The 27,888-nt window shown below is 41.5% G+C and overlaps 1 protein-coding gene across 2 annotated transcripts in view; it reads left to right on the top strand.

The window, feature by feature from the left end:
• Window positions 1-27,888, top strand: part of TMEM241 (transmembrane protein 241) — a 56,454-nt gene that overhangs the window by 15,635 nt on the left and 12,931 nt on the right. For both annotated transcript variants that reach the window (XM_048080033.2, XM_048080032.2), the window contains exons 8-13: window positions 858-906; window positions 2,815-2,860; window positions 3,809-3,844; window positions 10,462-10,496; window positions 11,777-11,846; window positions 14,564-14,657. In XM_048080033.2, the coding sequence (XP_047935990.1) occupies window positions 858-906; window positions 2,815-2,860; window positions 3,809-3,844; window positions 10,462-10,496; window positions 11,777-11,846; window positions 14,564-14,657 (330 nt within the window). The remainder of the gene's footprint in view (window positions 1-857; window positions 907-2,814; window positions 2,861-3,808; window positions 3,845-10,461; window positions 10,497-11,776; window positions 11,847-14,563; window positions 14,658-27,888) is intronic.

Raw genomic sequence — 27,888 nt, 5'->3', positions numbered from 1 at the left:
ATCTAGAGTAGCTCAGTCCAGCATAGATCTGTTCTTTGGAGATGCCTGTCTCTCTTTTGGAGGCTTAGGAGGGCTGCTTCCCTGATTTAGAGACTTCAGTTAATATCCGAAGTCTGGTGGGAAGAATATGGGACATGTCTGGATGCATTTGATGAAACACAGATATCAACAGTGTTGCACCTGAACTGGCTCCCATCACGTCCATGGTGCCGAGTAGCAACTTGTCGTATATAATTCATCTTCTCTGAAAGCAGACATCAAAAATAAGCCAAGTGAATTTCCTTCAGAAATGTTTATTTTTCCCCATTGATTGTGAAGAGAGCCTAGTGTGCTCAGAGTGTTCTTTTAGGATACTCTGCAGTTACTGAGAGCCTTGGGGAGAGAGACTGCTTAGCTGCTGGAGGGGCTGAGAGGAGAAAGGAGGCAAAAGAACACCACTTCCAAGACCTTAGTGGTATTCCTCTGATCCCCTCAGCCCTCTCTGACTGCCAGTCCAAATGTCCAGGGGCTGCCAGAAGTGAACTTTTCTGCTGAGTGAAAAATGGCTGTGATACAAGAGTAAACAGGCTGGAGTTCATAGTCTCAAGCTGTTTAAAATGGTGTCTGTATCTGAAAGAAATAGAGCTGTCCTCACCAAGGCTGAGAACCGGGGTGACAGAGGATAGAGATACCTTGCATATGCCAAATCTCTAAGTTGAACAGAAAGAACTTTAGTCTTCTCTAGACTTTCTTAGTCGTCTTCTCTATACTTGTAGCGTAGCTCCCAATATATTTGCTTTATGAAGTACTGCAGGGAAATAGTAATACCTATGTTTATATGAACATGCTTTAATTTACTTGGATGTTTGTTATTGCAGTTTGATCCAAATGGTTATTTCTGGGCCCTAGTTCACTTGATCTGCGTTGGTAAGTCATTTCCTTTTTGAAGGAGAATTCTGAAAAGTAAATATGTTGTAGAAGCAAATCAGCTTTATTGTGAAGTTATTGATATTTAAGGTTTTTGATATAAGAAACATTTGAAAAGAATAAAGAAGGTCAGTAAAGAAAGTGCATACCTTTTATAGCCTTTATGTTGGAAACAAAGGAATAAACTAGATACTGCAGTCAGTTAATTGTGGATGAGAAAATACACATACAGTTTTAATCAACACTAAGCCTTTCTGGGAGTTTTTAATGGTTGGCCTCTAAGAGATGCTTCTCTCAGGGGGGAGAAGAAACATGAAGAAAAACAAATAATATCTTTATTGCACACACACATTTTATTTAAAAGCTCACAAAAAGTATTCTAAAATATCATGGAATATGTTCCCAGAGGAAGGGTGTTGAAATGATGGTGTTTTTGATGCAATCATATGTATTTTTAAAAACAAACAAAAAAGAGTTGCATGACCTGTCGGTATTTGTATGTTTTAATATTGTCTTTTTCAGATTAAACATTAATTTGGATAAATAATAATAATTCTCTGAAAAGTTAAAAACAGACCTAAAAAATCTGAAGAAAACATGAGCAGTGATATTTAAGAAGGATATTTGTAACATTAAGTTGGATTGTAAGGGATTTGTATTTTGTTCTTAGAACTGCTGTAAGACTGGGTGACTCATTCGTATGTTAAGTCTTGTCTGCAAATCAGGGATGATTCCTTCTTTATTTTGTGCATTCCTATTGTAAATTTTTTAGGTCAGAGGTTATGTGTTTATATGTATTTGTGTCTAAGGCTGTCTAGAGATTGCATGCTAAAAAAGTTGTATACAGATAAGAAGTATTACTTTTTCTTTAGGAAATGTCATATGGTAAACATTTGCTCATTTAGATAAAACAACAGTCTACGGATTTTTCATTTCAAATACTTGTTTGCTGTAACTAGTGATGTTACTGCTTTTGTAGTTGTTTCCTTTGTAAAGCATTGCTAGACCAGAGGTGGAACGCTGCTTAGAACCTCCAGGAGCCCTAATCTGTGTTGTTGAAATGTGTAGGAAGTGACAACATAATGTTTATGCTCAAAATACATCTTTTTTCCATTTTGCTTATTTCTGAGAGGAAGCTGTTTATGTAGCTGTTGAAGTTTTTATGTAATTGCATTTTCTATCAACTAACACAAAATAATGATGCTGAGAGAAAGGGTGAACAGGTGAACTAACATCACATAATTAAGATAGAACACAGAGGAAGGACATGTTTTGCCTTTCAGCTTGGTTTGAAGAGAAATGGTAAAAAGGGGGAAAAAGGTAAAGAGGTCTGAAGAAGTAGAGCCTGAAGCTGTGTTATTCCTTACTTGAGTGCTTAAAGCCTTTCCCAAAATAGAAGTGGGAGCTAACCAAGAGGTGAGTAGGTAAAGATAGATGGTAAAGAGCCTGGAGAGCCTAGAGCTGAGAGAACTGTAAAGAGCAAAAATGGCTCAGAACCAACAGCTATAGGAGCCTACATAGATGAACACATCATAGAAGTTACCCAGAAAAATGGTGAAAAATGGGAAGAATGGATTCTTCAGCACTTCATTTGCATACACGTTTGTACTTCCCTCCCCATTTTTTAGTTTCCATGAGCTAGAAGTCATCTCTTTGGAAGGACTGGCAGCAATATGTCATAATGGCAGTAATCTGAGGCATAATGGCAGTAATCTGAGGTGATAACACTTTGAAAACCATTAATTTGAAGCGATAGGTTGATTTTACTCATGATTTATGTATCCTTTGTGCTGTGTTTCTAACTGTAATTTAGAGGGGTTCCACGTCTGTCAGTACCAATGACCAGATAAGCTGTTGTTTGTCAGAATGATTGCATGCTATGGTAATTGCACATCATTTCAATTGCAGGGGCTTACAAAGTATTTCACAAGTTATGGAAACCTAGTTCTTTCAGGTATTGTGTTTTCATTTTTTTTTTAAAAAAGAAGGAGATTACTATCAAAGAGGGTTGATCTGTGTAGCAGTCAGGTAAACTGTAGGGATCTTTGCTTCATCACGATGAACTGGATCACTCTTGGTTAATCGTTAATGACTTTTACAAGAGGAGCCTTGTTGTTGATGATCTTAAGAATACTGTGCAGTTATTGATATTTATACTGCTAATGCAAACACTGAATTAGTTTTAAACAGTCCGTTATCAAAGGATGATGACTCAATCCTGGAAAAATATCCCCTCATTACTGGCACTGGCATTAAGAGGAAATGTTAGTTTGTGTTAGACTTGAAAGCTGCAAGGTTTGTCTCTGTCAGTATCTCCCAATGGGATACAATCTCAAAAGTGTTTAACAGCTGGTGAGTTGTTGCAGGATGTGAATGTCTGAATAACTTGAAACCTTGAGACTTTGCAACAAACTTAGCAACAGCTTTGCACACTAGATCTTCAACCATACAGTAGTTTTGAAAGCAGGTGCATTGTTCACATGACATATTTGTGGTGTCTATAATCTGCAATTGTCTGTATAGGGAAGGGTGTGTTGCCACTGCATATTAAGCGTATGTGTGCAACATGTGTATAGGGTATGGATAGGCTCATTTATTTCAAAACCATTTTCCATCTTTGTTTAAAGGGTCTAAATTTTGGTCAAACTCACCGTATCTTTACTTTCAATGACACTCCCATTGACAGAGTAACAACAGAAATAGTGTGCAAAAGCTGTGTAGGTTAGTATGCTGATTAATATTATGATATTAATAGTTTGTTTATAATATTATAAGTATGCTATATAACACGTATAATGCAAATATGTTGCAACATTACAGTGTTATAATACTCCTACCTATACTGATCTGTTATATCAAGTGAATGGCATTATTAAAAGAACACTTTTTTCTCCTCTCCTAGTGAATTGGACCAACAGTACATCAATTATGTATTCAGGTAAAACTAATAAGCCTTTGATACGCTATTGTTGTTTTTCTGTAGTGTATGTCTTCATTTTTAACCATGTCTCGTTTAGGAAACTCAGAGCTACCACTGCTTAAATGTATTTATTTAGCAGGATGTTCATTGGAAGAATATGGCTTAGCAGCTGCATGGTTTTGGCTCTGGTTGTAGGTGGGCATGCCAATATACACCTGGGGAGGTAACGAGGTGTTAATTACGAATTTTTAATCACCATGTGCACAAGTGATCTATCTTTTCCAGAAATAATATTTACTGAGTAACTCCCTGGCAAAACCTCCACCACAGAAAATCAAACTTAAACTAAATTGCCAGAGGGAGAGGCAGTGATTATAAAAGTACCACGTGCAAAGAACATGAGCAGTAACTGATTGTTGAGAGTGCTGTTAGTGGGGTTGAGTAATTCAGACCTTTAGCTGTTTTTCTGATTTGGAGATATAAAACTGGCTTGTTATTTTGTAGTTAGTAAAAGAGCCTGAGTCACAGACCAGAGTCCCCTGGTTGTATTATTTTTGTGTGTGTGTGTGTGTGTGTTTTCTGTTTTATTTGGGAACAAATCAGTCCTTTCCCCAAAGAGCTATATAAGCTAGAGCATTCAGTGTGTAAGGTTTCCACTAGATTTCTGTAAGGCTTTATTTGAAGTAAGGTGTAAAGAGACTACTAGATCCTTCTCCATCCATTATCACATCTGCTTGTATATATTGACCTCTTTTCTTAGAATGGTAACTAAAGTTGTGTGGGAATGCTCTGGAGTATGGATGCGGAGCTCTAAGGAAGCAAGGTGGTCAAAGGGACTGAAATACATAAATTAGTCAGGGCAGAAGTGGAACACAGAACAGAAGTTAGGAATAAGCATAGCAAAAGTGAAGTGCTTGTCTGTTTGATTAGATGGATGTGTGCTTTAATCCGACCTTGTTACAGATGCCTGACAGGAACACATCAGGGACACTGGTGTAAGATAGTTACTTAACTTAGGTTCCCATTTATCTTACGAGCATCACCAGCATAACACCATGTATCTCTTTCTATCATAGCCCAATCAGATCTTCTATTTCCATTAAAAAAAAAAAAGTAATGCAGGCCACTTGGGGTTTGTATGGTTCCAGTGTCTGTTCACCAAGGTCCCATGTGTTGACAGTACCTGAATATCAATTTGCCTGAAGTAGGTTCTTGTTTTAAGTCAGTTGTTGTTTCCTATTTAGTGTGAAGTGCAAAGCAAATCAATTTTACTGAAAGGAGGTAGTTGTATTTATTGAACTGTTTTGAAGAATGTTAGTCATGGAGCTTGCAAATGTGTTGCTATGTACAGAGATAATCCATGAAGTCTTGAAAGAATTATAACTGTATGTTTAATGTTGAAGGAAGAATCACTAAACAAGCAGTAAAATCATTTGTTGTTTTTTTTTACTTGTCAGCTGCCCAACTATGGCTCTTGGTTGTCATTTTAGCTGAAAACTGCATTTGGGCCTCGACCTTTATTCAGATTTTGGCTGAAGGTCTTAATTTTGCAGCTTCGATTGAGTAGTGAGATCTATGTTCTGTATGATGTTAGCTGATGGTATCCTTTGAAGTCTGTGAAGTTGTGTCCAGCAGAGAGCAGGAGTTCCACATTACATGGAAAGGATGATTATGGTTGTAGAGGGTTTTGAAAAGGCGAAGCTTCTCAACTAAGGAACTATGAAGTACAGTGGTGTGTATTTAGAAACTTAAAATAATGATAAAAAAGCAGAGAGACTGTGCAAATTGGGAGATAGCTTTTTTTTAGCATCTTGTTAAAAGCAGAAATGTGTTACTAAAGTTTGAAAAGATTGTTTTATGATTAAGGGCTTAAAGGTCAGCATAACTTCTGAGCTGATGGTGCAAAGCAGTTGCTGGAAAACAGGTGGCTTATTCCTTGAAAAGAGGAGGTGGAAGACCGGGTGCTCATTTGTTTGTTTTACATCTCTGAGTATCCATGTATCTCTGTCTATCTGTATATATTTCTGTCTGGTAGAGGACCTCACAGTTCATGGCACTTGGGCCTCTACTTGTCTAGGGAAAACAAACAGCACCATGAGCAGTGGAATAAATGACACCTGGTTTCTTCCAAGTTTTTTTGTTGTCATTACAGCTGTCATTTCTGATAGTGTGTGAAATTCGGTGGCAGCTCTCTCCTTGTTTGTGACCTTCGTGAGGTGCCACTGAAGTGAAGGCCCTCTGGTGTCTAACAGGGCTGAGAGCTTCCTGCCACCAGAGGCACTGGCAAGATTTGTCCCTTCAGGAGACCTGTCAGCATGTAGTTATCTTCGAAAGGTCTGCCGCTCCCCAGGTTTGGATGAAGCTGGTCAGCATGTTTGAGAGCTATGTGAGATGGCTGACAGACACACGGTATTGTTGCAAGGACTTAATTTCTGTAGGAAACAGTCAAGAGTATTTCTAAATGGCACTGAACAGAAGACCTTTTACTCTAAACTCTGGATGAGTGCAGACTTCTTCGGCCTCTTCTTGCAGATAACTAGTGACAGGACAAGAGGGAATAGCCTCAAGTTGCACCGGGGAGGTTCAGGTTGGAAATGAGGAGACGTTTCTCCTCAGAAAGAGCAGTCAGGCATTAGGACGGGCTGCCCAGGGAGATGGTGGTGTCACCGTCCCTAGGGGTATTCAAGGCAAGGTTGGACGTGGTGCTTAGGGACATGGTTTAGTGGGTGACATTGACGGTAGGGGAATGGTTGGACCAGATGATCTTGGAGGTCTCTTCCAACCTTAAAGATTCTGTGATTCTTATGGGCAATTCTAGCTCAGAATTACTGTGAATTTGCTTATCTCTGGCAGAGGGTACCCAGCATTTTGTGATTTAGCATGCTGCTTCCTCTCAAGGACTGTTTTGGCCGTGACAGGATCCTGGTTCCATCTCTGAGACAGGACAGTAACATCTACTGGTGGTCTTGTCTGTATGAGCTTCTACGAGGGAACTTCCTAGAGCAGTATTAGTGCAACGTCCCCCTGTTAGCGCTATTACCAGTAGGCCTTTGTGGCTTCTTATTTCTGACCAGATCAGATGGCTGACATGTGGCTGTGCGGAGAAAAGAAAGCAGCTGTGTGAACACAGCCAAGTAGTTTTTGTCATCATAGGGTCTGTTCAAACTGTTTCTGTCAGTGCAAAACCAAAATCGTGCTCTGTGTGGAGGCACTGCCTGGATGGAGCAGATTAAAAGCTCTGTCCCAAGCAACTGGGTGTTACATTGCACCAATATGTCAGATTAAAAATACATGTATTTAAATTTAAGAAACAATAACTGTATTGGCTCTGTTGAATGCTTCCAGAGGTGCAGCTGAAATTAGCAGTCTCCTAACATGTGCTGTCCTTGTAAGCACTGTTTCTCATTTTAAAATCTGAAACAGTTTTGTGGGGGAGAACATCTGAAGTTAGAGTGTTAGCAAATGTATATGGACAGGAACTTTCCAGATCTGAAGAAATACTTGTTGATGATGAAAGTGTGGTGGTGTTCTTACTTCATCACTTACAGCATGATTATTCAGGGGATTTTTAAGAGGGAGCCTGGCCAGGGACAAACGTAGGGGAAGGAAAGCAGAGCTGTGCTATGTAGGGAAGGGAGGAGTGATGTTGCTTCTTTGTGCCCAGCCCGATCCTCCTCTTCATCCCTCTCCTTTTTGTTGTCCCTCTGATCCTCCAGTCTTGTTCCCAACACCCTCTTTTACCACAGTGATGTATTTCACTGCATTCTGACTCTTGTGCTTCTGATACTTCCTCCTTGTTATGCTGTTTTTTGTCTTTTTTTTTTTTCCCAGTAATCTTGCATTTTCTTTTATTCCTTTCCAGTCACTTGCTTTTCACCAAGGCAGGAGCCAGACTTCTCTCGACAGCCAGCTGGCAAAGGCTAGCATGAGGCGGGGGGTAGAAATGTCTACCTGGCATGTGGAGGGATGTATAATGTGTCTTAGAAGTGGGTTGCAGCTTGTCTTGGGCTTTCTCCTATGATGATGCACGTAGAGATATGTTCCTTCTTGGGGTGAACTTGGAAGAAAGCTTCAGAATATCTTTTACTATTTGGTATTTGTTCACAAGGTAACCTCGCAGTTGCCAGTGAAGAGAAAGCAAAGACTTAACGCAGGAGATTTTCAAATGGTGAATAAATGGTACTGTTGAAGATAGGGGGAAAGGCTTTATTCTGTGCAACTAAACTGTATCTGGCTGTAAAAGAGATTTTTTAATTCACAGAAGTGACAGATTAGCTACAGTAGATTTTCCGCAATGAAGAGGCAGCTTTGCAGGCATAAGTTACTTTCGTTGCTGGCAAAACCTCTTTTTGGTTAGACAGAAAACCACAGGTGACCCAGCCCACACTAGTGGGTACAGGGGAAGACCAGAGGAACAGAGAAGCCCTGCGTGGGAATCCTGCCGTGGCCTGAGGTTCAGGCTGTCCTTCTGGAAACCCCTGGATCCCTGATTGTGTTTTATAACATAATACTGTCTTTTCTACTGATGTTCTGTTCAGGACAGAGTTACAGTACAGCTTTAATGCCATCTAACCCTTGTGCCTTAACCTTCCCCGCACTTTATAAGGACGAAAACAAAACCTTCTCCATGTTTTCTCTGGATTGCGGCCTGGGATGTCTGGTATGGTTATCAATCCCTCTTGGTTGCAGAAGGAAGTTTCTCTTAGAGCATTTCTTGATCTCACTGTTATTTTATTTTAAAAGTAATAATGCAAAAAGCAAAAGTGGAGAAACACAGGTTAGTCATAATTCTCATCAGTGGTGATAGTTTTACTTCCAGTCCCCTGTTGTCTGTCTTATTCAGTCAATAATGAGTACCTGAGGTTGCTCGTTTACAGCAAGCAACGTTTTCTAGCCATCAGGTGTGCTGGGAACCATTTCCAGCTCTTTCTCTGCCTTAACTTTTCATCATGTGGCCTTCTACTGGCTGGGTTTGCACTTTACTGCTATTACTGTGCCCAGTGACCTGTAAGAATTGCTGGTAACTAGCAAGGGAAACTGCCTATCTTTACCATTCGCAATATTAATGAATGTCTTTTCACCTTCCTAAGTGCAGTGCTTGCTACTTTTCAGGGAAGTGGCTTCTCCAGATACTCTTTTCTCCTTCTCTCTCTTGTCCCTTGTGTTCAACACACATCAATGCTGGTGTCTGTAGGAAGCTCTAGTTCTGATTTGGAAGACATACTCATTTCTCCCATCCTATAATGCTCCAGAATATGTTTCTGTAGCCTTTTAAACTTTGAAACACTGAGGAATAAAAAAAAGTTTTGGGGAAAAAAAAATATAAATTTATAGGAAGAATCAACAGTGCTGAAGGAGGCTCTGTACAGCCTGTGCTACAAACTCAGAGCATGAAGACCATGTAGGATCTCAGAAGTCTTAAGTAATTCTCCAGTTAAAGAACTAGTCACAGATGATTTTCTTGTTCACTTGGATCTTTGTAAAAAGTGTGTATCATTTGGGCCGGTACTTTGTTTTGTTTTCATGCATGTTTTTCAACTTGTTTAATGGCAGCATTTGTTCTTTTTCCAGTTAACATTTTGGGCATGAATGTGCAGCACGTGTACAACTGCATGCATAGGACTGGGTATTTAACTCTCTTATACAACATATGGACATTCCTACAAAGCAGACATTTGTGCACGCTGTTGAAATTCATCCTTGGAGAGAGGGTCACTCAAATCTGTAGTTCCATCTAGATTCTGTCTCAGTGTCACCATCTGGCTGAACAGCAGCTGTGTTACAAAGGACTTGAGGAGTAACAGGGAATGCTTAAATCAGCCTGGGGCAGTAGTGTATGTTCATGGCAAATTGGGCTACGTTAGGAGCGTGTCAGATTGACAGAAGTCGTTATCAGTGTTGCTGAGGCTGCAGGTGGAATGGTCTGTGCAGTTTTGGGCTTCCCAGCTGAAGACAGAAGCTCAGGGCTACTGACAGTGTTAGGGACCTAGAGCACGTGGCCTGCTAGAAGGAGGGTTTGAAGAAGCTCATCTTGTTGAGAATGTCAAAATGGAGACCAAGGAGACTAACAACGCCTACACCATCTTGAAAGGCAGTTAAAGCTCATGGAATCATAGAATCATAGAGTATCGGAGTTGGAAGGGACCCACAAGGATCATCGAGTCCAACTCCTGGGTCCCCAAAGGACCCGGATGATCTAGCCGAACTCTTCTAAGGAGAAGTTGGTATTACAGTGTGGAACAAGAGCCATAAGTTGTAGCTTTAGTGATTTGCAAACTGGACATCAGGGAAAAACCTCTTTTTTAGGAGGGTAGGGTGGCCCTGGAACAAGTCACCCAGAGAGGTGTGGAATCTCCATTGCTGGCAGATTTTTGAGACTTGGCATTTTCAGGCAGAGCCACACAAGACAGAGGACATGATCAACTATTGGCAATAGCCCTGTTGCAAGTTAGAGGTGGCAACCCTGGAGATTCCTTTCCAACTACCTTTTTTAGTATTATCATCTATGCCTCATTTATTCTACATAACTGAAGTAAGTTTCACCATGAAAAAAAATTGCAAAGCTGTCAATTCATAATGTTGGGGCCATGTCACAACTACTGCAATATATAATTAATCTTTTTTTTATTTTTCAGTGTGGTGTTGTTGGCCTCCGCATCCCATCCAGCAGGTAAAGTGGTTTGAGTTGCTCCTTTTTTAGGTTTCTGTAGTGCCTTTCCTTTTCGTGCAAGTTTTTAGAAGCCAGACCCTGTAGAAGTTAGCTGTGGAATTCAATTGCAGTATGACTGATAAATGTGGTATCTTGTAGGAAGAAGAGAGGAAGGTACCTGACGCTGTAATTTGTGTTTGATATTTGGTAATATCTTTCTTAACTGCCCTTCGCAAAGAAGCATCATAGGGCAGCCAACAAACAACAGCTTTTGAGGTGGTACGTGGTAAAGAACAAAGGTTCCCTTACTGAACATGTCCTCTTGAGAGCAGTGCTCCAGCACTCCCAATAGATCTGAGCTTCCTTCTCTGCATTTCCCTCAGTGCTATGCAAGGATTTTGTTTTGTTGTTTTCATGAGATGTATCCCATCCCTTAAGCCTGTGGCAGGATTTGAAGTAGCAAAAGATCAAAGGCTAAAATTGAAGAAACTGAATATTTGATGGCGGAAAATATTGTTCTCGTACAGGCGTTTTAACAGTTAGAAGGATAAAGATGTCTGTCTGTTGCTTTCACTAGAACGCTTGCTCAGTCAGAAAAATAAAGCCAAAAACATTTAAGTAAACTTGAATTCCCCCTTTTGACTGGTGGTTCGTATTGTGTATATAGCATTTCCCCACCAGGATAGACAGAAATGCTAAGGAAAGTAGGCCTGTGTTTCAAAAAGTGAAAGATGGAGCTGCATCTGCATCTGTAGAGCCCAAGGGACAGAGGAGTCCCAGGAATTGTTGCTACTAAGATTAACCAGGGCCCAGGTTCCTGGAAATGCAAGTACTTGAGAGCTCTGCCTGGATCTGGGAGAACTCTCTCAAACCTCTTGACTTGTTCTGTGTGACAGAGTTCAAATTCCAGAGGAAGAAGCAGCCAACATGCATCTGTGTTTCCTGTTGCTTCAACAGGAATCATCACGACCTTCTGAAGGAAGTGGATGCGATGTATGTCTAGCCACCGGCAACTGTTGTTTCAGCAGGATCATCTGTATGCTAGCAAAGAATATTCTTATATTTTGTATCACCCTTTTTCTCCTTTTCAACCAAAGGCAGGGACTGGCTGGAGTCAAGGTCAGAGAGAAATCATTAAGCACACTAGAAATGTGGAAAGCATCACAAATGAAAAGCCAGCCAGCTGTAAAGGCTCAAAGGAATGTTAAACTAGTAACGTTCGTATAATTGCTGTTCCCAGCTTGTAACAGTGGTAATTTTTTTTTCCTGTGTTCCACTGAGTGTATTGCTTTCTCCCTCAGGTGATCTCTTCAGTGCCTTGGACTTTCCATTCTTGTACTTCTACAGATTTCATAGCAGTTGCTGCGCCAGGTAACCTCTCTGTAACAGGATATGTGAATGTTTTCAGATTACTGTTGAATTCCAGCCTTGGCTCTCGGTTAAAAAAAAATTGGAGCTATCCTAGTTTCTACTGGCATAAGCCAATAAAACTGCAGAGAACATGTATCTGTCGGTCTGCATTTGAAGGCATAAGATTTAAATGTGCTGAAGTTTGTGCAAATGAAGTAAATGTGATTGTTTGAGTGAACCCGGAGAGTTCCCAGTCACCAGCAAAGTAGTTCTTACCTAATGTAGCAAAGCTTTGATAAATAGCATCTCTTAAATGCTTCCCAAGTTGGATTAGCCCCTGTAAAACTTGCTGTTTGCAGAGATTACAAAGTATTAGTCTTCAGCGCTGCACGGGTGTACATGGATTTATTTGCTTGTACATCTTGTTACTTGGCAGAATGTTTTTTGAGGGTAAAAGGGAAAAGCTTTAACAAGCATCCCTTTATTTTGAGTAGCAAAAGTTCATTGTCCTCTAATGTAATTCTCACAGGACAACATAAATATGTTTTCTATAGGTCTTAATTATCTCATATAATTTATTCCTGTCCTTCCTCTCCAGTCTTTTGTCTAATGGAAGTATTCTCTTTTTAGAGAGGGAAAAATGTTTTCGTGCTAACTGATGATGGAAATGTTTCCTGATTGTTACGTATTTTCTTATTTATATCCAGATTCTCTGTGAAAAGATGTTATTTAAAAATGATTGTTAAATAATTCCTCTGTAGTTTAGTGGCACAAGTGGTTTTTTTTTTTTCAAGAGTGGACTGTACCTACTACAAACAAATTGCAGTTAGCTATCAAATAACTTGTTCCTTAATAGCTGGTGAAATCTGTTTCTTCTTGAAGACAAATGTAACTTCAGGCACTAATGGATATTTAGCTAGCCCAGGCATACTTCTCTTTTACTTCAATACAATTTTACCACTGATGTAGCCTCCTGCTTCTATTTCCATTGTCCCAGCTTCAGTACACATATTAGATAGCGTTGTACACTACACTTTTCTAAAATAATTGGAAAGGAGTTGGTGGAGAAACAAGTTGCTTACCCACATCTTGTCTATCTGGTGTTTTGTAGATGTAAAGGACTTGATGGAAAACCTCCACAATTTAAAGGGTAACTGGTGGGGCTAAATGTACCACCTGTGCACAATGTCTGAAGCATTAGAAGTTAGGTACAAAGTGCTCAATTTGTTTAATGAAATAAAATGGTGTTTAATTGTGACATCAGTATTTCAGGTATGATAATTACTTGTTTCACTTTTTATGCCTGAATTACATGAAATGCCTTCAAATCACTTTGACTAAAAGCACTTCTCAGCAGGGCAGAAGGTATGGAACAAACTTTAGCCAGCTACTGAACTTTCAGAAGTTTGGGCAGTGCTGCTGTATTGAACTCACTGATTTCTCAGGGTGGGATGCTCTCCTGCTTGGTACTTAATCCTCTGCAACTGGCAGCTGTTTGGTTCTTTTATCACTAAAGCATCATCTGCTTTCTTGGCTACAGGCACAGCAGGTAGTCCTTTGGGGTCTTGTGTTATGCCTAAGTGTAAGAAATTGTAGTACCTCCTACTCCTCAGCAGTTATCTTACCCTACTGCTTGGTGTATCAAAACCACCTGCACTGACATGTGGCTGAGAAACGATTTTCCACGTGCCCTGAGCAGGGGGCAGCACTTGACTCAGGTGTCGGAGCCCAGCATGGAACTTCTAACCTGGGGCGCCACGATCTTCTACCCTTTCTGCTACTGCAGGGGGGCCATCAGCTGCCAAGAACAGCACACCGACCAAGGAACAAGGCACTTTTTGCCTCACCACATCTGTCCCCTGTGGATCCTATCTCTTTTCCCATGCTGTTTCCCACAGTACTTTGTAAGATCCTGTGCCTCATAATCAGCCACCTAGTGATTTGTGCCACGTGTATTTTGAAGTCCTTTTCCATTCCCTGCTTGCTGGCTTGTATTATTTCACTGTTCACAGCCAGTGGGTTTTAAGTATGTTGCAAGTGGGGGGAAAAAATCCAGAGCCAAAGCTTGTCAGCTTTATGAGGTCCAGTGAGATGTGGAACAGTTCCTTCTAGAGTAGCCTTGGCTACAGGATGGACTATTGTCCTCTGTGACTTGAGAATCAAAATTAACTTGATTTCCAGCACAGAGCTTTGGAGTGTTCCGTTCCTAATGCTATTGAGTATTCTGGAGTCTATCTGTTACCTGGTAGAGATGTATTTGACTTTTTAATTGGAATTTAGGCTTCATGAAGTTTAAACAACTTGAAAACTCAGGCAGAAAGCTTCCAATGGTTATTTTTCAGTTGAACCTCTGTGGAGGCTGGAGTGAGTTACCTGCCAAAAGTGTGGTTTCTGTTGAAATCAGCATTGCTTTTATTCAGAGCTGTTTCAATGCCTCAAGTTAAATATTTGACCTCATGTTTCCAATAATCTCTACTTTTCTGATTATGCAAGTGCATTGGAGACCAACCATAAGACCATCGGACTTGCTTTACTCAGACTGTAGTCACTGACTGAACAAAACCCCAGATTTGCTGGATATAATGTAAGCTCTTGTCAACCAGTTTGCTTTCTCCAAATAAGATTAACACTGCTTGAAGGGTGCCTGTTCAGTCCTGTGTTAGGACTGAGACGCTTGTAAGAGACTGCTTAGCTGAAATTAAGAGACTTTACTAACAAGCTTTCCCCATCTTTTGCAGCGGGCTGCTGGGATTCTTTCTGATGTTGCACACAGTGAAGCTAAAAAGCAGCACAACCTCAGGGCAATATGCAGCATGGAGTTTCCTTGCAAAGGTAAGAGAAAGACGGCAGATCCACGCATCTCACAGGAGGGCAAATGAAGTCCTGCATCTCCGTAGTTTCCCGTGCTATTCCTATTTGACACTCGCAGAGCCTGGCCATGCAACCTGCACAAAGAGTTTAGGCAACAAATATTGTTCAGGCGCTTAGTAAATCAGGATTGTTAGCTAAGGCAAAATGCTGTGTATAGACTGAGTTCAGCGGAGCTGTGCTGATTACTGCAGCTGAGGATTTGGCCTGCTGATTTCAAGTATTACAAATCAATACCTACCAGAGGTGTATTGGAGAAAAATACTCCTCCTGAGAGTGTGTGCACCAGCTGTTGTTTCCAGCATCTCTTCCCAGAATCAAGAGTTAAAACTAGTTCTGTGAAGATCAATACCAGCACTCCCATTGCCATCGTCACAGGGCAGAGGATGTCATTTGTTTCAGTATTAGTAAGGCTTTTGACAACATCTTCCACGATGTTCCTATATCCAAATTAGGCTGCTTTAGTCTGGATGGGGACACAATTAGATGGTGTTAAGGAAAGGTTCTTCAGTGAGAGGGTGGTTGGGCTCTGGAACAGATTCCACAGGGAAGTGGTCACAGCACCGAGCCTGCTGGAATTCAGGAAGTGTTTGGACAACGTTCTCAGACATGTGGTCTGATTTTTGGGTTGTCCTGTGTGAAGCTGGGAGTTGGACTTGATGATCCTGTTGAGTCCCTTCCAACACAGGATATTCTATGGTTTTATGACTAGTCAATAAAGCTGAAGGACGTGGTTACGCTCTAGAGGGACCTGGACAGACCGGAGAAATGAGCCGACAAGAGTCTTAAAAAAATTCCGCAAGAACAAATAGAAGTCCTGCACGTAGGAACAAAGAGTCCCTGGCAATATTACAGGTTGGGGTTGGCTAGCTGGGAAGTAGCTCTGTGAGAAAGGATCTAGGGATTTTGGTGGACAGGAAGCTGAACATGAGTCAGCAGTGTGCCCTGGCAGTAAAGAAGACCAAAAGTATCCCGAGTTGTATTAAAAGTAGCATAGGCAGTAAAATAGTGGAAACAATCATCACCCTCTACTCACCACTTGTTAGACAGCATCTGGAGTGGGGAATCGGAGAATCATTTAGGTTGGAAAAAAAACTCTATAACATCGTCAAGTCTGACCATCAGCCTGATTGACTGAGTCCCGTCACTAAAAAATGTCCCGTGGTGCCATGTTCTCGTGTCTCTTAAATACCTCCAGGGATGGGGAGCCGACCGCTTCCCTGGGCTGCCTGTTCCGATGCTTCACCACCCTTTCCATGAAGAAATTCTTCCTAATATCAAATCTAAACTTCCCTTGGCACAACTTGAGACCACTTCCTTGTGTCCTATCACTTGTCACCTGAGAAAAGTGACCAACGCCCTCCTCGCTGCAACCTTTCAGGTAGTTGCAAAGAGTGATGAGGTCTCCCCTCAGCCTTCTCTAAGCTGAACAATCCCAGTTCTCTCAGCTGTTCCTCAGAAGTTATGTTTTCTAGTCCCTTCACCAGTTTTGTTGCTCTCCTGTCCTGAATTTCATGTAATTGAACTCAGCCCATTCATGTAGTCTGTCTTGGCCTAGAAACTTATTTTGGGCCCCTCAATACAAGAAAGGCATTGATAAACTGTAGCAGGTTCAGCAGAGGATCACCAGGATAGTCAGGGGGCTTAGAGCACATCCCCTCTTAGGAGAGGCTGCAGGACTTTGGGCTTGTTCAGCCTGGAGCTGAACAGCTGGAGAAATGGCTTTGGGGGCACCTAGCAGCAGCCTCCCCCCAGTACCCATGGAGAAGTTATCAAGAAGATGGATGCAGGACAAAGGCTAATGAGCATAAGTCTAAATGAGAGGTTTACACTGGGTGTAAAAAAGAGAACTTTTTGACCCCTAGGACAAGTCTGGCAGGGGCACAGGTATCCCAGGGAGGCCGTGCAGTCTCCATCTTCGAAGGTTTTCAAGACCCAGTTGCACAAAGTGGTGAGCAACCTGCTCTGACATCCTGAGGTCTGTTTTTCCCAGAATTAGCCTGTGATCTGTGGACCTAGGGTCTGGCTGTACTTGCTGTAAGTTGGTAGCAGCTCATTTGTTAGATTATCAATTATAAATGCAGTCAGAAGAGCTGGTCTGACCCCTTTGCTAGTTACTACCCTGCTTCACCACCCTCAGCTAGGTTATCTGAAAACCACAGCCTTGCTATGTGGTTGGCGATCACAGCTTTCCTACTACAGTAATGAAGGTGTTACCTTTAACAAAAAAAAAAAAAGTGTACTTGCATAACATGCCTATCCAGAAACTGTAGTTAAATATCTTTTTTTTTTTTTCTGGTTATAACAAGAAGGGAGAGGTATGGCTCATTTTTGCTTTGCAAACTGTTTCATGCTGTCCAAGTCGTATGGATTTCCTCACCGGTTTGAATTTCTCTCAAACGTTCTGGCTGCAGATTTTAGTGCTTTTAACTTTCTTCTCGCTCCTTGGTAGCGAGTCAGCTGATCTAGAGCTTGCTCTTGCATTTTTGTTTTCTAATGCTTTGGGCTGGAGATGGGACTAGCTGGCTCTGCTCGTAGGTATTGTGAGTAATGAGAAATGGTTCTACATGTGGTATTTGTGACCTATCCCCAAAAAATTCAGGCGAAGATGTGTTGTGAAATATATTTTAAGCAGATTTGGGTACTTCCCAGCCGAAGTGAATCAGAGCCACAAGGTCTGGACTGGATCAAAGCTTTCCCAAAGTTCAAGGACTTCTAGATTTGAGGGGGTTTGGCCAGCTCTAGACAGAAATTATTAGACGAAGTTTGTTCTAGCCACTGTTGTCAATGAAATTACGTGCTTTTGTAGCAACTAAAGATTTTAGCTTATATCACTGTGATAATTCAATCCGTTCTTTAGTTTTAAAGGGTCTGTGTGCGTGTGCGTGGTTTAATTACTCATCTTGCTTAGGAAGGCTTTTGTAACAGAGCAAATCAGTCCTTTTCCTACTGTAGCTTCTAACCCAGTGCTCAAATTATATGCCTCCTCTTGAATTCAAAGAGGGGAATAAGCAATCAGGACACGAGTTCTGTCTGCAGCTCTAATTTTATCAAAAGGAGCAATTTCCTAAATGTCTTTCACTAGTGTTTAAAGCTCATGGTAAGAATGTTAAAGCTCACTATAAGATTTTTTTTGGGGGGCTCAGTCTGAAGCAGTATGCAGGACACAGAGGAGCTGCTGCTCTCAGTGCTGAACTGCAACTGATTCTGGAGTAGAAGGCAGTGAATGCTTAAAAAAATTCAGAAATACTGTGCGTCGGTTTTAGAACAGGACCAAGAGGAACTGCAAAGATAGTCCCAGAGGGGCAGAAAGCAATGAGCTGAACCTACCTGCAAAGGTAGGGGCTGATCTACCAGCTCCTGCAAAATTCTTACCAGCTTTTTTGTAACTCTAACAAACCACAGATTTACCTGTGGAGGGGTTAGGAAGAATCATGTCTACCTGATCACTAATGCTGCTTCCTGCAGGTGTTTGGAAGCATCGTAACTGCATGCTGATCCAACCCACATGGCCTAGATACGAGGGCTGTCTCAATCACATCATAAGTCATGAACGGATGAAAGGTGCAGAAAAGCAGTGTTTAACTAGTGCTGTAAAAATGTGCTTAAACCTAAGTGTGTGACGCCCTTGGGGGGGGGGGGAGGAAGTTAAAGTGGATAAAGATTAAAGATAGAAACTATTTGCAGAATGAAATGAGATCCAGTGGAAAAAAAAAAAAAAGAAAACAACAACTCCGGGTAACAACAGCGGCTTTGCGTTCCCACATGAGCATTTTTCTTGTATTGAGTAGTGCCCTAGATCATCCTCTTAATCTCTCAGTCTGACTGGAGTTTTCACCAGCAGTTGGAAGGGAGCAGCTTTTGAGGCCAGAATATGTTTATCCTGCAAATGAGCCAAGAAAGGAGAACGCTGAAGTCCTCAGACAGCAAGCAGCACAGCCCTCGAGGGAGGTGCCGAGAATCAGAAAATGTGTTTTCCATTTGGATGCTTTGTACCTATGTGACTGATGAGCTGGGGCTGAGACTGCTGCCACCACTTCAGTTCTCGTTAAGTGCCAATACACCAATAAGCTAGCCATGAGAGCTGGTTGGGCTTCTTTAAAGATTCGAGGAGACATTCTTTGTGAAGCCCACATATTTGGCCTCTCTGCCCTCTAATTTTTCATTCACTTAAAAACTGGAGCTGGGTCATAACTTGTTTTTATGATACTTACTTTGGCTCTGGCAACTTAATCGTTGTATAAGGTTTTTGAATTCTTCCCTGTAACGATTTTTGACGGCTTTCTTGTCAAAGCATTGCTCTGTGCATGGACGGACAAAGCACAGACTTCATCTGTGTGTGTAGCCCTGCGTGATGTCTGCAGTGACAAACACGCCGCACTTTTGCTGTGAAAGCAAATAGCCCGTGCATTAGTCATATCTGTATAGATTCCTGAGAAATGCCAAAAAAAATCACTAAAGTGATCTGAAAAACAAACAAAAAAAACTTTCAAGAAGCCCAAGAAATATGGAATGCTTTGTCATAGCTTTGCATAGATTTAATCCCCAGAAGAGCAAGGCTTTGAAGCTATGCTAAGTTTTCTTGGTTTAATTTGAAAGCTGTGCTGGTATCGTGGGTCATGTACTGGAAAGAAAAACTGGAGATGCTCATATATACAGACAGAAGCAGCTGGTGGGAACGCTAATGAGCTCTAACAGTGCTGTCAGTGAGTTTGTTTATATTAAGGCTGCCAATCTATATCTGGTGACGAAACCTGCTAGTGACTCTAAAAATCAGGCAGCAGAAAAACTTAAATCCTGAACAGGAAGGACCAGTGGTATTTCAGAACTTTCCTAGAGCGAGATACCGGTTACTTGTGGATTTATGCTCCCATATTGTGTTTAGCGTTATCCCAGTAAAACTTGGAGTAGTGAATTCGGCTTATTTCCAGCAGGAATCTACTGAGACACATTTTATAAGGAGGAACAGTAAAAGGGGAGGGTCAGTGGAAGGTGCATTTTGAATTCTTTCTTCCTCCTCTGACAAAATAACCAAAGTCAAGTTGCACTGAATTTTACCCTGGTTTTCTTACACATTAGCTGGAAGAAAATTTAGTTTAATCAGACCAGGAGTATGCAGTTCTTTTCTTTATGCCCATCCTATGCCCATTTATGTAATCTCCAGTGTATCTGAATAGTGTTGGAGGCTCCCTGCTACATAAAAGCATCGCCTGACAGCTGCTTTGGTTTCTTGTTTGTTAACTTTAGAAGTGGTTGCCCCAGGTCACTCTGTGTTTAGTGCTGGCTGCCAGACATTGCAAAAGTACTTTTGGAGAAGCATCTGAAAGAATATCCTATCCATGGGTCTGATGTAACTAACTGTAGCCCGCTGTACTTAGAAACCAGCATTTTAGTCCTCCCCTAAAATACCTAACGGCACTTCAGAATGTCCCCTGTAGTCTTTGATTTTATATTTTGTGCCTGTGTATCTGCTTTCTAGGTCCCTGTGGTGTCCTGAAGAGAAAGGATAGAGTAGATCCATCTTCATATCAGTGAAAAAAAAATGGATGATAACACTCCTAAAGATTGGAAAGTACTGATGTTTTTTTATTAAAGCAGAAATTCTATTTTTTCCTGCTTCTCATAAAACAGAGAGGCCACAACAGTGAATCTTCTGCATCTCTTAGCCTGGTTGTGCTCACTGCTCCTCTCCGCAGATAGCAATTGGCATGAGAATTTTATCTACTTTAATTACAGGGGCAAACCAACCAAGAGAAATAAAACAAATTCAAATTTTTCCATATTTTTGTAGTCTTAAAGCCTTTCCTAAAGCATGCACTCCTATTTGTGTTTCTCTTAATTCCTCTCTTGCACTGCTGCTTAGCGTGCAAGTGCTATAAAACATTCTAGTCCAGAATGCCAGCTCCTTACTTCTGCTGAGGGGTATTTCCTTGCAGAAAAAGGTGCCACTGCAAGAGAGTCTTGCCATCGGCACCTGATGTGAAGCAATAGATCTCCTTGTGCATCTCTGCCCTCATGGGAGAGGATTTTGGATAAAACATTGTGTTTAAGAACTTTATACCTATATTATAACCAGAATGTGTTTGACTGCCTGGAACTTGCCCATGTAGTTCTGTTGCAGATTGAAGTAGTCTCTTCTTTGTGAGCTGCTGTATGCAGGCAAAATGTGACAGAGATTCATGGCTTTGGCCTTGCAAAATTTTATGCAAGAATGTCATAAACTCCCTCTGCAGTTCCATAAACGCAGTATGTTTTCATTCAGCAAAGACCCTGTGCTGCATGTGAGGCTGTCTGGAGATCTCTGCTTGCCTGGCCTGGAAAAGCTGTGTAGATGCAAGCCAAAGCCCCGTGAGAGAGGGAGATTTGTGTGCTAGAATTGACCAGTCTGTGCTGGTAGGTGCACTTCAAACCACACTGATGCCACTAATCTGGTTCCTCTAATGGTTCCTCCTGCCACTGGTTCCTCTAATCTGAGAGAGGGAGTTCCCATGACCCTAATTCTTTTGTGTATGCTAAGGAGGAGTTCATAAATGTCGAAGTGAGCTTCCTCCACCTACATGCCACGTGTACTTTTATGCATGTGGATATGCACACACATGCATAAACGTGATTAAGGATGGTAAAAATTCTTATTATAATTTGTGTTCAGCCTTCACTGTATGAAATACGTAACTTTATTCTTGTCACATGTATTTGTCAGTCACCATGGGGACTGTAAAATACCTCGGAAGAGAAAGTGTGTGTCTCAGCTGAGCTGGATGAGCAGGTAAGGTGATCAGTGTGCTCTTAACTGCATCTTAAAGGTCTGTAAAGCACCCCAGTTGTGGAAACCTGTAAGTATAGGTTTTCAGGTAGTTTCCATGGAGACAGCTTGATAGTTACGTCGTAGCATCCAACACTAATTACGCCATGTAATCGTTGGGAAGAAATCAGTCTCCATAACAACTCCTCTGCGTGCTCCGTGACCGCTAGGCGAAGTGGCGCAGGCTCCCTGGGGCACTAATACAATTTAAGGAAGCTGTCCTGTAAAAATAGCTGAGACTTACTGGAGATTTTGCATCTCCAGGCAATGTTAAGCTTTAATATGTATATTAACAGGTGTTGTACAGGGCTCATTTGTGCATTCACTGAAAAATGGCAGCTACACAGCTTTTGGGCACGACAGGGTAAGTACATAAAGTTACGTGTTGCTGCTTGGGGGTGGCATCGCAGCACAATCTTCATCTGCGCTCAATATAATAAATCTTTAGTCTCAGCAGACATGAATTGATAGATTGAGCCCAAAAGAGGTGCTCTGAATTAGTTTGTTTCCTTTTATCCGTACCGAGCGTCGATTTAAAGTGCATTGTGTACATTTGGTATTGTCGTTCTCTTGCACATAAAGATAACTGCAGGACTGCTAGTTGGGAGTATGTTTTCTGAAGCTATTTTTTCACCCCAGCCCTTGACACACTCCCTATATATTTGATAGTAGAAAATGACAATTTAGAAGTAGATTTTGTCTAATCTAATGGAAGTTTGAATTGCAGAGGACGCAGGTTCATTGGTTCCTTGGCATAATAGGTTCCTAGTATCCTGTGTTGTTATTTAGTTTCCTGGAGTTACTTTCATATGGAGAGCCGAGGCTGGGAGATGAATCATAAGTGTGACAAAGAGAAGACAGAAGAATAAGGGCTGGTTTGGAAATTGTTTCCGTCGGAAATGTACTGATGTAAATAAAAAAGTTATATGGGAAAACCATGCATTGTACAACATACTGACGTAGAAGGTTTCAGAGCTATCTCAGTGTAGGCTTCCAAAAATGAGCAGAAAATGGCCTCCTTCCCCTTGCTGGGTCCTGGTTCTTTTCAGGATCTGGATCACCAGCTGCCTTTCTGGTTCTTAAAACCCTTCACGAGTGAGGTGTCTCCAGAGGGCCTCACAAATCTTGAGCCTGATCAATGACCCCTGATAGGCACTTGGTGTCACACTCCAGGTTGCTTTCTTCAGAAGCTTCTCATGGTAGTGAGACGCTGCTATCTGAAATGGGTCTTCCCATCTCCTTCCCTCCCTCCCGCAGCTCAGAACCAGTCTTTGCAAAATCTCAAGTGTGTTCATTTCTCAGTCCCACTCTGGATGCTTTCTTAAGGATTGGATTTTGACTTTTTTTGACAAAAGTCAGCAAACAGCCACAGGGCTCTGGGGGAGGCAGACTGAAGGGTTTGCCCCCTGATTTATATCCTATCCCTAAAATACATGGTGCTCAGGGAAATTACCTAAACTTCAGACAGTCTCAAGAGATGACCACCATTTGTTCCTCTCCTATCCATGGCTAACATGGAAAGCAAGAGGGCAGAGTTCAGCTTTCTCGCTATGTATGTTGCTATGAATGGTGTGCTAAGAGGGCAGGAGGCAACAGGTCGTCTTGGCTGTTACTTCCTCACCCATTTCGAGTGAATGGTCTACGGACTGTACAGTCTACGGACTGTAGTCACTTCTGTCACTGTCTTCTCGCGCGTGGGACACTCACAGACTTCTGACACCCACAGAACCAAGTGCATAACCTTGTGACTTTGTTCATAAAAGGCATTACTCAAAATGGAGTAGCTATGATCACATTTAAAAACAACATTTTTCCAAGTATCGCTTTTTTTTTAAGGTTTCTGATGGAATATTTTGACCTTTTGTAACAGTGAATGGTTAGAAAGCCTTGGAAAGACTTTTGTTTTTGAATGGAAAATTAAAACCTTAAAGAATACCAATTCTTCTTTGCAATCCTTAGCATAGTAATAATAATAGCATGTCGATTTCTTTCCATTACATCATTACTAAAACAGCATAAACACACCAGAAAATGGAAAGGCAGAGACTGTGACTGTTGTTGTTGGGTTGTACGGAAAGGGGTCAGCAGGAAGGTTTAGTTATCTAGTCTGGGAATTGTTTGCTTATAAATTAGGTTTTCCCAAAGGAGTCGTGAGATGGGAAATACAATAGGAAGTGGACTTCATACATGCACAGAAATAACAAAATTGTGCGTGTTGTGGGGGAGAGAGGTTGATGGAAACTTGCTATTTTTGCTAACAGATTTAAAAAAAATAATCTTGATTACGTATCCTAAAGTTTCCTCTGCTATTTTTGATACTAGCGATATCCCTACAGAGTTCTGAGTTAGTCATGACAGAAAATTCTTTCACATCTGACAATATTGACAAGGATCATAACCACTTCAGGTGTTTCTTTAGATTATGTAATAATGGAAAAAGCAATATAATGCCCTTTTCACACCTAAAATATTCCCCTTAAACTAGATTCCCTCACTGACTGGCAGTATCCTTGAATGCCTTTCAGCAGCATTGTGCTATCCATACAGCAGCGAAACAGCATGCGTGGGATTCACTTACAGCAATAATACTCAGGGGTATGGTAAGCTTCACGAAATTCATAAAATCTCACAGGTGCTGAGCTGACAGTGGCCTCAAGGTTGCAATTTTCAGCCTGAGACCCTCAGGCAATATAGAATGGCAAGAGCAGTCAGTGAGAACGTACAGCACCCCCCTCTGCAGCAAGGTGCTCTGGATCAGCTCAGTCTTGGCACAGTGGGTCAGGACACATCAGGGTCATTTAAACCAGCTGTGGAGGTAGCCTCAGAGCTCACAGTTGCGTTGGTGTTCATCTCCATGGTGTCCACGTGAGCGTTTGGGGCTGTAGCAGAGGCACAGTCCTGTGCTTTTTCGCAAGGTGAGCCCGTAGTGGCAGTAGGTGTATCAAGGTCAAGACTGTAGAGGTCAGCAGTAGCCTGTGTCTCATCCTGTGTTTGGCAGAGGATCACATACTACACTCGCTGATGCCTGCGGTATGTTTGCTGGCTGCTTTCTTACACGAAGATGTGGGGAAGGAAGGTTCAGTGTTGGATTCCCAGGTTGGTCAGGGACATTTTCTCTTGTCAGTTTTCCCATCTGCTTTGTGAAGGTGTTATCTGGTATGCGGCAACACCAAAGCACGTGGCTTTGGATTGAGTGCCCACCTGACTTTTGGGAAGGCATTCAGTTCTTTGCACGTATAGAAACATGCTGATATAGCCTGTGATCTATCTGTCTTTGGCTGTTTTTTGCCTCACTGTTGAAGTTTTCTCTCTGAGGTCGTAGTCCCTTGAATGATGTCCTCTTACACTTCAGGAGAGAACTGACAGTGATTGAAAATATCAGCCTCGTTGATTTGGACTTTGAGAATTATGAAATGGACATGAAGTAGCTAAGTGGTCAAGAACTTTTGCAGTCACTGATCAGTCTGTTCTTAAAAATATCATCATCTACCACAGTTCTGCTATATTCTACCTCCGAGAAGCTCAGATTAATTTTCCTCTTCCTCATGGACCCAAACTGCTAAGAAACTTACACTCTAATCACTAGAACCAACTTTTTTTTTTCCCCCTGGATGCCAGCTGAGCCACTGCTGCGGGAAGTCCTGGTTCACCCGTGAGGAGCTTGGAATTGCCTCGTCTCCCACCTTCACTCTAAGATCCTGATACTGCAGGGTGGGCTGTTACGGTAAAAGATCCTGCCTGATCTGGCTGCTGGCCCATCCACTAGATCCTAGCATTTGGGAGGAAGACAGACACAGGCAGATGCTGAGCTCGGTTCTTCACAAGCAGCCAACTCCTTTTGTGCCAGATATATATAGCAAACTGTCAGCTTGCCTATTAGATTTGCTTCTTTAGCATGACAATGAAAAAGAGGATCTTCTTACCTGGGTTATCAGCCTTCTCCGTCTCTTTATAGTAACCGCTATTTCATAATCTCATAAGGGTTAGATGAGGTAAAGAGTAACTTGGAATGCCAAAAGGCTATTGCTGAGCTTAATGTAAGATGAAGTGTATTTTATTGCAGTATTTTACAGTGGCAGAGCGTTAGAACAGCTGGCCATTCCCCAGAAATGAAAAGCAATACTTTTCAAATCAGACAAAAGAAATATTTCTTTAGCAAGTTGTGCCATATTACTAACCAGTAAAATTCAAGGAAAACAAAACAAAAACTTTTTTTTACAGGGTCAGATATGCTCAGATGGTTTCGGTGATGTGGTCCCTAGTGTTTTTAGCGTAAGAGAACATTATATGGAAATCTTTGTAGTACAGAAGTGGAAAGACTAATAAACTGTGTGCCAAGGGGTGTAAGTTTTCTATAAGCTAAGGTCAGTGTGCAGATCCCTCCTTTCCTCTGATGTGCACATCAGCTGCAGACTTGCTGCATTAGGGAAGGATTATAAATTCTCCTGATGCCTCTGACATCAACCAGTACTTGATTAAACAAATCCTCGGTTCACTGGTTCACTCCAGTTGGTGTTCGGGATCTTAATAGGTAGAACACTTCACTGCTGCTGTTGTTGCTGTTGATAAATGCTTGCTCCATTACACAAATATTTAATAATTCATATAATAAGAACAAGATGATTATGAAACTTTGTCCTGCCAACTTCTGAGCTCAGAGGTTTCAAGGGAGAGATGAAGTGGCAGGAGCAGTTTAAGGCCGTTGCAGTAGTGGGACAGAACGTAAGGAAAAGGGACTCCTCAACAGGCTGAAACGACAGAGGAAAAGTACAGTTTAGCATTTCAGTGCATGAAGCTTTTACAGGAAGCAGGAGGCATTGGGACTTACATTTAACATAACCTAGAAATACAAATATATTTCATCTATTGCATCTGTACACGCATCAGCAGTCAATCCTGTAACAGCAAGAACGGACAAAGTACTTCTCATCAAAGGCAAAGAAAATCAGTTATTTGGTCTAATTAAGCCTTTTCTTATCCCTTATTACGTGACCTTTGTTGTCCTTCTTTGAGAAGGCTTCAGCTGCTGTGTGGATTGTGCCTCGCATGCAGAACTTAGCGAAACAGGTGCTATTAGTCTGGTTCGTAGACACCCACCTGTTTGAGTCGTGATTCATAGTGATTTCATATCAGCAAGGCGTGCTTCAGGAAGAACTTAGATGAATTCTGCATCATTTCCCCTTTTTCTCCTCTGCATCATTTCCCCTTTTTCTCCTCAGTACAGGTGAATACTGAGAGAGAGATCGGTATCTGGATTACATTTTCAGTGGTCACATATAAAAGAAATATTTAAGTAAAAGTTGAGTTCTGTACCATAACCATTCTGCACTTCATAGGCTGGAGGTTGATGGCATGTCCCCAGCTATCTCATTAGTCACAGGAGGGGGAAGTGTAAGTTTTTGCCATTATATCCAGTAGCAGAGGGCACATGCTTCATGGTTTTGATTTCTCTTTATTGTGACACAAGTCTGATGTTTGTGTTTGAGTGGTGAAGTTTGGGGTGGAGTAGCTACTTGTCTCCAAAAAGAAATAGCTACCATAATCTTCAACCAAATCTAATATTCTACAGAGATTTTTTTTATAGAGTCTCAGGATATCTTTCACACCTTTTAGGCATTCAGAAGTAGTTAGGATGTACTTGCAAATGTCCAGTCATATCTCATCGGTGATGCAGGTTTATATGTTTCTATGCTACATACAGTATGTATGTGTTCGTGTGGCTGAGAGCAGCAAGACAGGTGTCACACTCCCCTAAAGTGATGGCAGAGAGGGGTGTCTAGAAGTGATTTAGAGGCAAGATACAGATGGAGGCTTTTTTGAGCCCTTTCTGCATTGTAGGATGGGGATGGGCATACAGCTGGCTTCCAGGATGGCCTGGTAATGACAGCTTCAGTATCCCCCGATGGCTCATTTTCTCCCCCAGCCAAACTGCTAATGAGATGCGTACAGTGCAGGAACAATGGCTTGGCCACCCTCGTCTTATAAGGAATAAAAAAATGAAGTTATACAATAATTTTGCAGTTCTTCTGGCATTCACATGGGTACTCTGGGTTAAAAATAATTAATGTATCATATTAGTCTGAAAAGATTTTATATTAGTCCTTGACAACGTATTAATATGAGAGGACAGGATAATGAATGACTTTAAGGGACCTGATACATCCACCTATTGCTTCAGATTTTGTACGTGTAGGATCAGGGTCTTGGCTATGTTGGCCATCACAGCCTGGAATCAAAAAGTACATACAAAAAAACAGCAGTGAAAAAATTCTTCTTAAATGTGATAGAAAGCAGTGGATGTATACCTGTTTCCCTAAATACTGGAACTGCATGTATCCAGGCATGGAAATGCAGAGGTTTCTCAGCCCTCTAAAATCATACTAGATGTAATTA

The sequence above is a fragment of the Anser cygnoides genome, chromosome 2 (assembly GCF_040182565.1).
Source record: "Anser cygnoides isolate HZ-2024a breed goose chromosome 2, Taihu_goose_T2T_genome, whole genome shotgun sequence".
NCBI classification, from domain to species: domain Eukaryota; kingdom Metazoa; phylum Chordata; class Aves; order Anseriformes; family Anatidae; genus Anser; species Anser cygnoides.
This window is presented reverse-complemented; position numbering and strand designations above follow the sequence as displayed.